This window comes from Culex quinquefasciatus, chromosome 2 (genome assembly GCF_015732765.1).
Source record: "Culex quinquefasciatus strain JHB chromosome 2, VPISU_Cqui_1.0_pri_paternal, whole genome shotgun sequence".
Taxonomy (NCBI): Eukaryota; Metazoa; Arthropoda; class Insecta; order Diptera; family Culicidae; genus Culex; species Culex quinquefasciatus.
This window is the reverse complement of record NC_051862.1, coordinates 137,691,919-137,706,233: the sequence shown is the minus strand read 5'-3', so window position 1 is coordinate 137,706,233 and position 14,315 is coordinate 137,691,919. Positions and strand designations below refer to the sequence as shown.

General features: G+C 44.9%; 1 protein-coding gene across 1 annotated transcript in view; it reads left to right on the top strand.

Moving 5' to 3' along the window:
* Positions 1–14,315, top strand: part of LOC6048482 — a 174,947-nt gene that overhangs the window by 129,344 nt on the left and 31,288 nt on the right. Inside the window, exons 32-46 of the mRNA XM_038257982.1 lie at positions 39–359; positions 573–902; positions 969–1,280; positions 1,405–1,728; positions 1,822–2,781; positions 2,849–3,808; positions 5,497–5,823; positions 6,315–6,623; positions 6,690–7,634; positions 7,698–8,348; positions 9,801–10,112; positions 10,175–11,119; positions 11,183–11,833; positions 12,995–13,306; positions 13,369–14,313. Coding sequence (XP_038113910.1) covers positions 39–359; positions 573–902; positions 969–1,280; positions 1,405–1,728; positions 1,822–2,781; positions 2,849–3,808; positions 5,497–5,823; positions 6,315–6,623; positions 6,690–7,634; positions 7,698–8,348; positions 9,801–10,112; positions 10,175–11,119; positions 11,183–11,833; positions 12,995–13,306; positions 13,369–14,313 — 8,604 coding nt within the window. The remainder of the gene's footprint in view (positions 1–38; positions 360–572; positions 903–968; positions 1,281–1,404; positions 1,729–1,821; positions 2,782–2,848; positions 3,809–5,496; positions 5,824–6,314; positions 6,624–6,689; positions 7,635–7,697; positions 8,349–9,800; positions 10,113–10,174; positions 11,120–11,182; positions 11,834–12,994; positions 13,307–13,368; positions 14,314–14,315) is intronic.

Below are 14,315 nucleotides of genomic sequence, written 5' to 3'. Positions count from 1 at the left end.
ACACTATCTCTAAACGAATCTATCTATCCACCTTGTAGAACGTCCGGAGCCCAAAGAACCACAAAATCCGTGCATTCCAAGCCCTTGCGGTCCCAACTCACAGTGTCGCGCTGTGGGATCTGTGCCAGCGTGCTCTTGTCTGCCTAACTACATCGGTCGTGCTCCCAACTGTCGGCCGGAGTGTACGATCAATTCCGAGTGTGCCGGCAATCTCGCTTGCATCAACGAAAAATGTCGAGATCCTTGCCCTGGCTCATGCGGATCGAACGCCGTCTGTAACGTGATTAAACACTCCCCCGTATGCTCCTGCTCGTCTGGTTATACCGGTGATCCTTTCTCTGGGTGTATGGATATTCCTAGTAAGACTCTACTTTTTACTTTACCTTTTAACTAACACACTGTGTATGAAGTAGCGTGGCCTTTGTACGGAACCGAAAGTTTCACGTTGCTTCTACTATACCTAGATTAAGTGCATGTAACAATATATAGCTTCGATTTGTACCATATCTACCCAGCATGTGCGTGTTTTGTATATCTTTGTGTGTGTTATCTATCCTCTCACTCTGTTATAGCGCCACCTATACGAGACGAACGACAGGATCCTTGCAATCCGTCACCGTGTGGATCAAACGCTGTCTGTAAGGAGCGTAATGGTGCTGGCTCTTGTACATGTTTACCGGAATACTTTGGCGATCCGTACAGTGGATGCCGCCCGGAATGTGTTACCAACAGTGACTGTCCACGTAACAAGGCTTGCGTCAACAACAAGTGCAAAGATCCCTGTCCGGGAGTCTGCGGCATCAACGCCGAGTGTTACGTGGTCAATCATTCACCTAGTTGTTCATGCATTTCTGGCTATACTGGGGATCCACTGTCCGCTTGTCACGAACCGGCCCCTCCGAGTAAGCTTACCTGTGTTGACATCTCTCTATACTCTCACACTAACTGTTGTAAATACACCCTTGTAGAGCAAAACGAACCCCTGAATCCGTGTTCGCCGTCCCCGTGTGGACCCAATAGCCTGTGTCGCGAAATCAACGGGCACGCGGTTTGCTCTTGCCAGACCGGTTTTATCGGAACTCCGCCCAGTTGTCGTCCGGAATGTGTCGTTAGCTCCGAGTGTGCCCAGGACAAGGCTTGCATCAGCCAAAAGTGTCAAGATCCTTGCCCGGGTACATGCGGCCAGAATGCACGTTGCCAGGTCGTCAACCACAGCCCTATTTGTAGCTGTACGCCTGGCTTTACCGGGGATCCTTTCATCAGGTGTCTGCCTGAAGAGAGTAAGCATGCCTATATGACTGTATTGCCTACTGCACGTGACTACATTTCCACACTCTTCTTCTTCTTCTTCTTCTTCTTCTTCTTCTCTCTACCCTATGTGTTATGTATATAAATCTATTCTAGAACGCCCTGTGGTGTCTGAGCCTATTGATCCATGTGTGCCATCTCCTTGTGGACCCAATTCGCAGTGCCGAGCGGTCGGAAGCACTCCGGCCTGCTCGTGTCTGCCCAATTACATTGGCCGCGCGCCAAACTGCCGACCAGAGTGTATGATAAACGCCGAATGTCCGGCCAATCTGGCCTGTGTAAATGAAAAATGTAAAGATCCGTGCGTGGGCTCGTGTGGCCTGAACGCGCTTTGCACGGTTATCAAGCACAATCCCGTGTGCGAGTGCCAACGTGGCTTCACCGGTGATCCGTTTTCGGTTTGCACAGAATACACTCCCCGTAAGATTGGTTTTTGTTTGCTCCTATCTCTCTAGTTTCCTTTCAATGCGGTTCGATTCCTAACCTATGGCCCCTTGATTTCTCCTTATCTAGCGCGCGCTCCTGAGCCGGTCAACCCGTGCAATCCGTCCCCATGTGGAGCGAATGCAGTCTGTAAGGAACGCAACGGAGCGGGATCGTGCACGTGCCTGCCCGAATACTTTGGCGATCCGTACACCGGTTGCCGACCGGAATGTGTGCAGAACTCGGATTGCGACAAGTTCCGCGCCTGCGTCAACAACAAATGCAAGGATCCGTGCCCGGGAGTTTGCGGACTGAATGCGGAATGCCGTGTGCAGAACCACAGTCCGATCTGTTTCTGTCTGGAAGGCTACACTGGAGATCCAGCCCGAGGATGCAGCATTGAGGAGCGAGTCACAGAACGACCAAGACAGGAGGGGTGTTCTCCTTCGCCGTGCGGTCCAAACAGTCAGTGCAGAGAGGTGAACGGTCATCCGGTGTGCTCGTGTCAATCGGGTTACATCGGAACGCCACCTTCGTGCAGACCTGAATGCGTTGTGAGTTCCGAGTGCAGCCAAGATCGAGCATGTTTGAATCAAAAGTGCGCCGACCCTTGTCCGGGAACGTGCGGAACCGATGCACGCTGTCAAGTGGTCAACCACAATCCGATCTGCAGCTGCTCGCCAGGCTTCACCGGTGATCCGTTTATTCGGTGCATCAAGAAGGAAGTCGAACGGGACCCACCAGAGCCAATCAATCCGTGCCTGCCGTCACCATGCGGACCGAACTCACAGTGTCGAGTTGTGGGAACGCAAGCAGCTTGTACCTGCCAGGCAAACTACATCGGACGTCCACCAAACTGCCGGCCGGAGTGCACCAACGATGCGGAATGTGCAAGCAACCGTGCCTGCCAGAACGAACGTTGCGTTGATCCGTGCCCTGGAGCGTGTGGAAGTAACGCCATTTGTCAGGTTATCAACCATCGAGCCGTTTGCACGTGCAGCGACGGCTTTGAGGGTAATCCGCTGGTGCAGTGCGATCGCTCGCTACCACGTGAGTATTCCAGAGTTCCCCGGGAAAAGATGTAGGTTTTCTAACGCGTACTTGTCTTTTTCTACAGCAACAACGGAACGTCTTACGCCGTGTACACCATCGCCATGTGGTCCAAACGCGGAATGCCGAGAGCGTAACAATGCCGGAGCGTGCTACTGCTTGCCCAACTACGAAGGAAATCCGTACGACGTGTTCTCCGGCTGTAGACGGGAGTGCGATGTCAACAGTGATTGCGCCGAGAAGTTGGCTTGCGTTAACTTCAAGTGCGTTGATCCCTGTCCAGGTGTGTGCGGATCGCAAGCATTGTGCGACATCGTCAACCACGTACCAACCTGCGTATGTCCGGAAGGAATGATCGGAGATCCGTTCACGCGGTGCGAGCTGCGATTGGAGGAACCAATAACTCGAGCGCCACCAGTATGCGACCAGAGCACATGCGGACCGAACAGCATCTGTCGAATCCAGAACGGAGTAGCAGTTTGCAAGTGTCAACCGGAAATGACCGGAACTCCGCCAAATTGTCGCCCGGAATGCGTACAGAGCGGAGATTGCGAATCGCAGAGGGCCTGCGTGAACTACAAGTGCATTGACCCGTGCCCGGGATCGTGCGGTCAGAACGCCAAGTGTCAAGTGATCAACCACAACCCGATCTGCAGCTGCAGTCCGGACTTTACCGGAGATCCGTTCTCGCGCTGTTACAAGGAAGTTCGCACAACAACTCCAGCGCCACCAACGCCGTGCGTTCCGTCACCGTGCGGTCCGAACGCCGAGTGCAAGGTCGTCGGAAGCAAGGAAGCCTGCTCGTGCCTGCCGGACTACACCGGATCGCCGCCAAACTGCCGGCCCGAGTGCGTGCTCAGCACGGAATGTGCCCAGAACCAGGCGTGCATTCGGCAAAAGTGTACCGACCCGTGCCCCGGTTCGTGCGGCCTCAACGCCAAGTGTACCGTGGTGAACCACACGCCGAGCTGTTCGTGCGAGGAAGGATACACCGGCGATCCGTTCACCGGCTGCCAGTTCATTCAAGGTGAGTCAAACTTTTCTCATTTTCTTTGGATATTTTTTTAAATGTATGGAAAAGGCGGCAGGCAAGGTTTTATGCTTCCAACACCGCACACCAAAGCTTATTGCGTCGGTCGGGCACTCGTGGACGGACGCTAAACAAATGTTATTTAAAGATTGTTTTCTAAACGATAGAAATGACTTGTTAGATGACAAAAAAAACCGTAAACTTGAATACTACATAAAACATGATTCAACATTAAAATCAACTTATTTGGAAAATACTAAAAAGTTTATTAGTCCGACAAATATGCGATCTTTAACTTAAATTACTGTCGACATGATACAACCTTTGGAATTACAAAAAAGCTCAAATTTATCAAACAGTTATTAAACATCCGTTTCACACAGTCAGTAACTTTCAGACAACAGTGACAAAAAATCGCAACAACAATTTACCAAACTGCTGGTGACATTCTGTGACGAAGATTTGAGCAATAACCAGGTTTGCCAAAGTTAATCGCTTTATGCGCTCAAATTGAAAGACTTGTGTGCCCGACTTTGACAGTTTTACGCAAACCCAAATGCTTTGGTGCTTTTATTTTATGGATAAGGAACTACGTGCTTTGGTTGATCATGAAAAGCAACAGTTCAACAGCTCGATACACGTCTGATACGTTAGCAGGAATAACGAATACAGTTAGATAGAATGGAATCAAATGAAAGATAAAATATTGATTTTCTTCAAAAAATTTGGTTAGGAATTCAAATTAATTTTTAAATAGTTTTGAATGTCAATTTTGTAACTAATTGAAAACAAGTTTATTCCTTTGATTAATACTGTGTTTGATTTTTAGTACATTAATCTTTTGGATGCTGGATAGTAAATCCCTTGAAAAGTTCTACAATCACCTTAAACACAACGGATATTATCTATTAAAACTAGTTTTATTTGTCAAAAACTGATGAACTGCTGAGCAGTATGCTTTAAACTGTAGACTTGATTTATGAAGCGTACCTATTCCAACTTGTCAGATGTGTATCGGGAAAAATTGAAGAAAGAGCAAAAAATCATAAAGCACCTGCAGATCATGTTCACAATTGCCATCATACAATTATGCAAACATTATGCACCATATATCACAAGGCAATTGTGACACAATCTAGGGTTTACTGTATGGGATAAGAATCATAGTAGATTTCCGGAGGACCTTGCGATAAAATGTGTTTAAAAATTTCCAATTTCCATTTAAAGAGTGTCAAACTCAAACTTTTGATGAAACTATTTTATTGCAAACCACCGTAACGTGGTGGGAAATATGAAAGAAAGCATCGTTTGACTATCAAAATCAGGGCTTTTTTAAAAAAAAAAACTTTAGTCAAATGATGCGATCTTACGCTTATCGCTTCAAGCAAATGAGAATTCACCAAGGTAAGTCACCGAATTCTCCACCTTTAACCGCCTGCCGCAACGCAAAACACCGCATAATATCACAATACGTAGAACGCAACAGCAAAACAACACTCCCACGCAATTCACGCCAATATCTAACAAACGCAATTTGCCACCTCAACGAAACTCGCTTCGGGGCTTATGCTGAAGGTTCGCTTTCCACTCCACCTCCCCCCTCGCTCCACCGCTAGTAGTCCTGTACGTCAGTTGTTCGCCGTCGAATCTCAAACCATCAACCATATCGTTCGAACCTCTTCCAGCCGACTATCCCAAAGAGAATCTGTCCCCGTGTGTCCCAAGTCCGTGCGGCGCCAACGCCAACTGTAGGGAGCAAAACGGTGCTGGTTCTTGTACCTGCATCGAGGATCACTTTGGAAATCCGTACGAAGGTTGTCGCCCCGAGTGTGTCTTGAACTCCGATTGTCCCACGAACCGTGCCTGCGTTCGGAACAAATGTCAGGATCCTTGTCCCGGAACCTGCGGCCAGAACGCCGAGTGCCAGGTTGTCAACCATCTGCCCTCGTGCACGTGCATCGAGGGATACGAGGGAGATCCCTTCCGTTATTGTGTTTTGAAGCAGAGAGAACGTAAGAACCCTTTTTTCTGTACGCTTTCCTAACCGAAACGCCGACTTTTGAAACCGACCAAAGACCAAATACGCTAGATCTGCCGCAAATACAAGCAGACGACGAATCTATTTGTAATACTGCCTTGTGCTTAGTTATCTTGATGAATTCTCAAAAATGCCATAGATTTTCAATGCCAAGAACCTGTTTGCATGGTACTATACTTCGGAGTCCGAAAAAACTGTTCAAACAAGTTCTTGATGCCAAGCTTATTTATGCAAAGATACTTCAAAATGTTAAGACTCAAACATTTTGAGGTAGCTTTAAAACTTTTATTTGAGATAACCATCTCTATACATGTTGAAACAAAAAAAAATGCTTCTCTGCTTATACAGATGTGACATATACAGAACAAGAAATCAAAATGCTTTGCTGAGCAAATAAGCTTTTATTTATAGCAGTTTATAAACGCAATGATAATAACATTAAACAACCAAAAATTGCGTTCACAGCAATTCTAGTAAGCAATCCATGCGTACCAAGTCCTTGTGGCCCCAACAGTCAATGTCGCGAGATCAACGAACAGTCTGTTTGTTCATGCTTGCCCACTTATATCGGATCTCCTCCTGGATGTCGTCCAGAATGCGTAACTAGTTCTGAGTGTGCAATGGACAAAGCATGCATCAACCAAAGATGCACTGATCCGTGCCCCGGAACATGCGGAAACAACGCAAGATGTAACGTTAACAATCATAGTCCCATTTGCTCGTGTCGTTCCGGATACACCGGAGATCCATTCACAAGATGCTATCCCAACCCACGTAAGAAAACATATCATGTAAAAGTAAAAATACCATTTCACATTCATCACACCACTTTTTCTATAGCTCCACCACAAGACACTCAAGTCGTTGTCCGTGATCCTTGCGTACCATCTCCCTGTGGATCGAATGCTCAGTGTAGAAACATCAATGGAGTTCCTTCCTGCTCTTGTCTAGTCAATTACATTGGATCTCCACCGAACTGTCGACCAGAGTGTACCATCAACGCGGAATGTCCAAGCAATCAAGCATGTATGAATGAAAAGTGCAGAGACCCATGCCCTGGATCATGCGGAATCGGTGCAAGATGTAACGTAATCAATCATACTCCGATTTGCACTTGTGAGTCTGGATATACCGGAGACCCGTTCACGAACTGTTACCCTGAACCACCTCCACCACGAGAGCCTGTCCGTGATGATCCTTGTAATCCATCTCCATGTGGACCAAACGCACAATGCAACAATGGAATCTGCTCTTGCCTGCCTGAATACCAAGGAGATCCATACCAAGGTTGTAGACCTGAATGTGTTCTTAATTCGGACTGTCCTCGTGATAGGGCTTGTATTCGAAGCAAATGTATCGATCCTTGTCCTGGAACATGTGGTCAAGATGCGATCTGCGAAGTCATCAATCACATTCCAATGTGTAGCTGTCCGAATGGAATGGCCGGAAATGCATTCGTACAATGCAGACCACAACAAGCTCCACCAGTAACAAATCGATGCAATCCATCTCCATGTGGACCAAACAGTCAATGCCGGGAGATCAACGGACAAGCAGTATGCTCATGCGTACCCGGATTCATTGGAAGTCCACCGACCTGCAGACCTGAATGTGTTGTCAGCTCTGAATGTCCACAAAACCAAGCTTGCAACAATCAGAAGTGTCGAGATCCTTGTCCCGGAACATGTGGAGTTGGAGCTAGATGCTCGGTTGTCAATCACAATCCAATCTGCAGTTGTCCAGAACGATTTACTGGAGATCCGTTTGTCCGTTGTCAGCCCATCAGTAAGATCTTGAATCGAATCATAACATTTCATCCCTTTGTAACACAAAACCTCACATTTTCAGTTGAAACTCCTGTTCAAATGACCCCTGTCAACCCTTGCCAACCCAATCCTTGTGGTCCAAATGCCGAGTGTCGGCCAGTGGGTGATTCGCCATCTTGCACATGCTTGGATAACATGATCGGTTCTCCGCCAAACTGTCGTCCAGAATGCATCAGTAATTCTGAGTGTGCCAGCAACCTGGCATGCATCCGACAAAAGTGTCAAGATCCTTGCACTGGAGCATGTGGAGCCAATGCAGAGTGCAGAGTTGTCAGTCACACACCCATGTGTATATGCTCGATTGGCTTCACCGGAGATCCATTCACTCAATGTTTGCCGGTTCAACAAGATGTACCGAGGGAACCAAGTTCTCCCTGTACACCAAGCCCATGTGGAGCCAACGCAAACTGTAGAGAACAGAACGGAGCTGGTTCATGTACTTGTATTGAGGACCATTTCGGAAACCCATACGAAGGATGTCGTCCAGAATGTGTTTTGAACTCCGACTGTCCTTCAAACAGAGCATGTGTCAGAAACAAATGCCAAGATCCATGCCCTGGAACATGCGGACAGAATGCCAACTGTCAAGTTGTAAATCATTTGCCTTCCTGCTCTTGCTACGATGGATATGAGGGAGATCCATTTAGATTTTGTAACATGGTGCAAAGAGATCGTAAGTAAAATATAGAAGCCTCTTTTAACTCTGACTTAATGCCAAACGCTTCAAAAAATTCAAATAACGATAATTAAATTATTCTGCACCTTTAAAACAGAATTTATCAAAGCTCAAAAAAGAATTGTAAGTCTTTTTGTTGGGATCAGAATGTCAAAAATATTGAACAAATTTCGGATTTGGTCTAACGTAAAACAGCGAAAAACTAGTAATTCAGATCCTATTGGTTTCAAAACGTTGTGTAAAATTACACGCAGAAATATGTTGCATGGGAAACTTAGTTAAACAAAATGTCATCTAATATTATTGATATATTGCGTATAGGCTAGGGTAGTCATCAATGAGACACTTTTGTTTTCAACATTCAACTATTTTATTAATTTTTTCATCTGTTTTAATGAGCTTTTTGTTACATTTTCTTTCTTTTCATGTGTTCTAACATTGACCAAAATATGAGATCGATCCGACATCCACAGCCAGAGTTATTCAACTGTCTCATTGTAGACGCACTTGGCAGGAACAATGAGACAGCTGGGGAACAATGAGACACTCTATGAAAATCAATACTTTTCTAATAAAACATCATGTTTTTGTATTGTTCCATTACAGGTGACTTGCCTTGAACATTTTTGAGTAATTTTGCCAACATGAATATTTAATTAACAAAAATTAATCTAAAAAGTATTTAAATTTTGTAAAATCCATATATTAATACCAAATAACTTTGTATTTTTGGTAAAATGAGGTTAAAACTCTATAAATATGCCAAAAATCACTTTCAATTCATATTTTGAAAGATTTACATGGATTTTGAAATGTTTAATGAAGAAAAATCAAAGTGTCTCATTGTTACCCATGGGCCGAAATGAGTGGGAAACAATGAGACAGCCCTAGATTCTGGGTTTATTCTTAAATATGGCCAAACTTAATGAAAGGACATTGTAGCCCAACTCAATCCCTATTGAACGTCGAAAGAAATTTGAAGAAATATTAGCTGTGGTGTAAATGGTAGCCTACGAACGAAAAAGTATTTTGTGTCCAAAATTTACTTCTACACTCCAGAATAAAACATTTATGAATAACTTTTCAAGAGAGCGTCCATAACCAAAGACACTATTATAGCAGATGTGTATCCAGTTGACACACCTCTCCCCAAAATATGAGCCTGATTGGTTGAAACTACGACTTGTGAGAGCCATTCAATCATTGTTCCCCGTGTCTCATTGATGACTCTACCCTACTCTTAATCTGGTTAATAACCAAACTGGTTGAAAAGACTTGAAACCAGAACGTTTTTTTTTTGCAGGCATAAAAAACCTGTAAATTCAGCGTATATTATAAGATAAATTTCCCATCAAGTCGTATGCTTGCTATTGTTTGCGATTTAACTGTCAAACTTTATGCTTTGTTAGAAAAAAAACAAAGGTGTAATATTATATTTTCTCAATCCAGCTACTCCCCAATATGTCAACCCATGCCAACCAAGCCCATGCGGCCCCAACAGTCAATGTCGGGAGATTAACGGGCAGGCTGTTTGTTCATGTTTGCCCACTTATATCGGATCTCCACCTGGATGTCGACCAGAATGTGTCACCAGCTCCGAGTGTCCTTTGGATAGGGCATGTGTCAACCAGAAATGTGTCGATCCTTGTCCAGGAACGTGCGGCACTAATGCAAGATGCAATGTCAACAATCATAGTCCCATCTGCTCTTGTCAATCCGGATATACTGGAGATCCATTCACACGATGTTATCCCAACCCACGTAAGATTTAACCCCATCTGAAACCCATCCACATTATTCTCACCATCATTTTCTTGATACAGCTCCACCACAAGACACTCAAGTCGTTGTCCGGGATCCCTGTGTTCCTTCACCATGTGGTCCCAATTCGCAATGTAGAAATATCAATGGAGTTCCTTCCTGCTCTTGTCTCGTCAATTACATTGGATCTCCACCGAACTGTCGACCAGAGTGTACCATCAACGCGGAATGTCCAAGCAATCAAGCATGTATGAATGAAAAGTGCAGAGATCCATGCCCTGGATCATGCGGAATCGGTGCAAGATGTAACGTAATCAATCATACTCCGATTTGCACTTGTGAGTCTGGATATACCGGAGACCCGTTCACGAACTGTTACCCAGAACCACCTCCACCACGAGAGCCTGTTCGTGATGATCCTTGCAATCCATCTCCATGTGGACCAAATGCTCAATGCAATAATGGAATCTGCACATGCTTGCCTGAATACCAAGGAGACCCATACCAAGGTTGTAGACCTGAATGTGTTCTCAATTCGGACTGTCCTCGTGATAGGGCTTGTATTCGAAGCAAATGTATCGATCCTTGTCCTGGAACATGCGGACAAGATGCAATATGTGAGGTCATCAATCACATTCCAATGTGTAGCTGTCCAAACGGAATGGCCGGAAATGCCTTCGTACAATGCAGACCACAACAAGCTCCACCAGTAACAAACCCATGCAATCCATCTCCATGTGGACCAAACAGTCAATGCCGGGAGATCAACGGACAAGCAGTATGCTCATGCGTACCCGGATTCATTGGAAGTCCACCGACCTGCAGACCGGAATGTGTTGTCAGCTCTGAATGTCCACAAAACCAAGCTTGCAACAATCAGAAGTGTCGAGATCCTTGTCCCGGAACATGTGGAGTTGGGGCTAGATGCTCGGTTGTCAATCACAATCCAATCTGTAGTTGTCCAGAACGATTCACTGGAGATCCGTTTGTCCGTTGTCAGCCCATCAGTAAGATCTTAAATCGAATCATAACATTTCATCCCTTTGTAACACAAAATCTCACCTTTTCAGTTGAAACTCCTGTTCAAATGACCCCTGTCAACCCTTGCCAACCCAATCCTTGTGGTCCAAATGCCGAGTGTCGGCCAGTGGGTGATTCGCCATCTTGCACATGCTTGGATAACATGATCGGTTCTCCGCCAAACTGTCGTCCAGAATGCATCAGTAATTCTGAGTGTGCCAGCAACCTGGCATGCATCCGACAAAAGTGTCAAGATCCTTGCACTGGAGCATGTGGAGCCAATGCAGAGTGCAGAGTTGTCAGTCACACACCCATGTGTATATGCTCGATTGGCTTCACCGGAGATCCATTCACTCAATGTTTGCCGGTTCAACAAGATGTACCGAGGGAACCAAGTTCTCCCTGTACACCAAGCCCATGCGGAGCCAACGCAAACTGTAGAGAACAGAACGGAGCTGGTTCATGTACTTGTATTGAGGATCATTTCGGAAATCCATACGAAGGATGTCGTCCAGAATGTGTTTTGAACTCCGACTGTCCTTCAAACAGAGCATGTGTCAGAAACAAATGCCAAGATCCATGCCCTGGAACATGCGGACAGAACGCCAACTGTCAAGTTGTAAATCATTTGCCCTCCTGCTCTTGCTACGATGGATATGAGGGAGATCCATTTAGATTTTGTAACATGGTGCAAAGAGATCGTAAGTAAAATATAGAAGCCTTTCTCTTTCAACTCTGACTTAATGCCAAACGCTTCAAAAAATTCAAATAACGATAATTAAATTATTCTGCACCTTTATTAAAACAGAATTTACCAAAGCTCAAAAAAGAATTGTAAGTCTTTTTGTTGGGATCAGAATGTCAAAAATATTGAACAAATTTCGGATTTGGTCTAACGTAAAACAGCGAAAAACTAGTACCGTAAACTGGGGAGACTTTGATAGCCCGGGGTGACATTGATAGAAATTTGATTTGGCCACTAATTTTGATACATTCAATGTAACAGTCACATTTTTGCATATATGTTTGATAATAAGCTATCCCTTAATGCTATACATACTATATATACATACTCAAAATTCTCAAAAATGTTTAGATATTAATTTGACGGGCATTTGAAAAACCTATCAAAGTCACCCCGGGCTATCAAAGTCACCCCAGTTTACGGTAATTCAGATCCTATTGGTTTAAAAACGTTGTGTAAAATTACACGCAAAAATATGTTGCATGGGAAACTTAGTTAAAAAATGTCATCTAATATTATTGATATACACAGCTAAAAAAGTAGTAATCCAGCTGCGTGTAAAAGACCTGGGTGTAAAATAAACTTTGCATTATTTTATGAAATTCTGTGTAATATTACATCCTGAAATATGTAGCCCATCAGTATGGGAAACCTACTTAACCGAAATGTCAAGCTCATATATGCGTTTATCCTAACAGCTTTCATCGGTCTGATGGCCGAGTGGGCTAAGGCGCCAGTCCTTACTGTTGGTGCTGGGTTTGAATCCCGTCGGTTGCAACTTTTTTTTGTGTTTGCAAAAATTGTACATGCAGTGTGTAATATTAAGTGTTTATTTTGACGAAGGTGATGTGCATGCTTTTGCATGCGATTTTACCATCGGATTTTTTGCTGTGTATTGCGGTTACTCTTAATCTGGTTAATAACCAAACTGGTTAAAAAGGCTTGAAACAAGAACGTTTTTTTGCAGGCATAAAAAATAACCTGTAAATTCAGCGTATATTATAAGATAAATTTCCCATCAAGTCGTATGCTTGCTATTGTTTGCGATTTAACTGTCAAACTTTATGCTTTGTTAGAAAAAAAAACAAAGGTGTAATATTATATTTTCTCAATCCAGCTACTCCCCAATATGTCAACCCATGCCAACCAAGCCCATGCGGCCCCAACAGTCAATGTCGGGAGATTAACGGGCAGGCTGTTTGTTCATGTTTGCCCACTTATATCGGATCTCCACCTGGATGTCGACCAGAATGTGTCACCAGCTCCGAGTGTCCTTTGGATAGGGCATGTGTCAACCAGAAATGTGTCGATCCTTGTCCAGGAACGTGCGGCACTAATGCAAGATGCAATGTCAACAATCATAGTCCCATCTGCTCTTGTCAATCCGGATATACTGGAGATCCATTCACACGATGTTATCCCAACCCACGTAAGATTTAACCCCATCTGAAACCCATCCACATTAGTCTCACCATCATTTTCTTGATACAGCTCCACCACAAGACACTCAAGTCGTTGTCCGGGATCCCTGTGTTCCTTCACCATGTGGTCCCAATTCGCAATGTAGAAATATCAATGGAGTTCCTTCCTGCTCTTGTCTCGTCAATTACATTGGATCTCCACCGAACTGTCGACCAGAGTGTACCATCAACGCGGAATGTCCAAGCAATCAAGCATGTATGAATGAAAAGTGCAGAGACCCATGCCCTGGATCATGCGGAATCGGTGCAAGATGTAACGTGATCAATCATACTCCAATTTGCACTTGTGAGTCTGGATATACCGGAGACCCGTTCACGAACTGTTACCCAGAACCACCTCCACCACGAGAGCCTGTTCGTGATGATCCTTGCAATCCATCTCCATGTGGACCAAATGCTCAATGCAATAATGGAATCTGCACATGCTTGCCTGAATACCAAGGAGACCCATACCAAGGGTGTAGACCTGAATGTGTTCTCAATTCGGACTGTCCTCGTGATAGGGCTTGTATTCGAAGCAAATGTATCGATCCTTGTCCTGGAACATGCGGACAAGATGCGATCTGCGAAGTTATCAACCACATTCCAATGTGTAGCTGTCCAAACGGAATGGCCGGAAATGCATTCGTACAATGCAGACCTCAACAAGCTCCACCAGTAACAAACCCATGCAATCCATCTCCATGTGGACCAAACAGTCAATGCCGGGAGATCAACGGACAAGCAGTATGCTCATGCGTACCCGGATTCATTGGAAGTCCACCAACCTGCAGACCGGAATGTGTCGTCAGCTCTGAGTGTCCACAAAACCAAGCTTGCAACAATCAGAAGTGTCGAGATCCTTGTCCCGGAACATGTGGAGTTGGAGCTAGATGCTCGGTTGTCAATCACAATCCAATCTGTAGCTGTCCAGAACGATTTACTGGAGATCCGTTTGTCCGTTGTCAGCCCATCAGT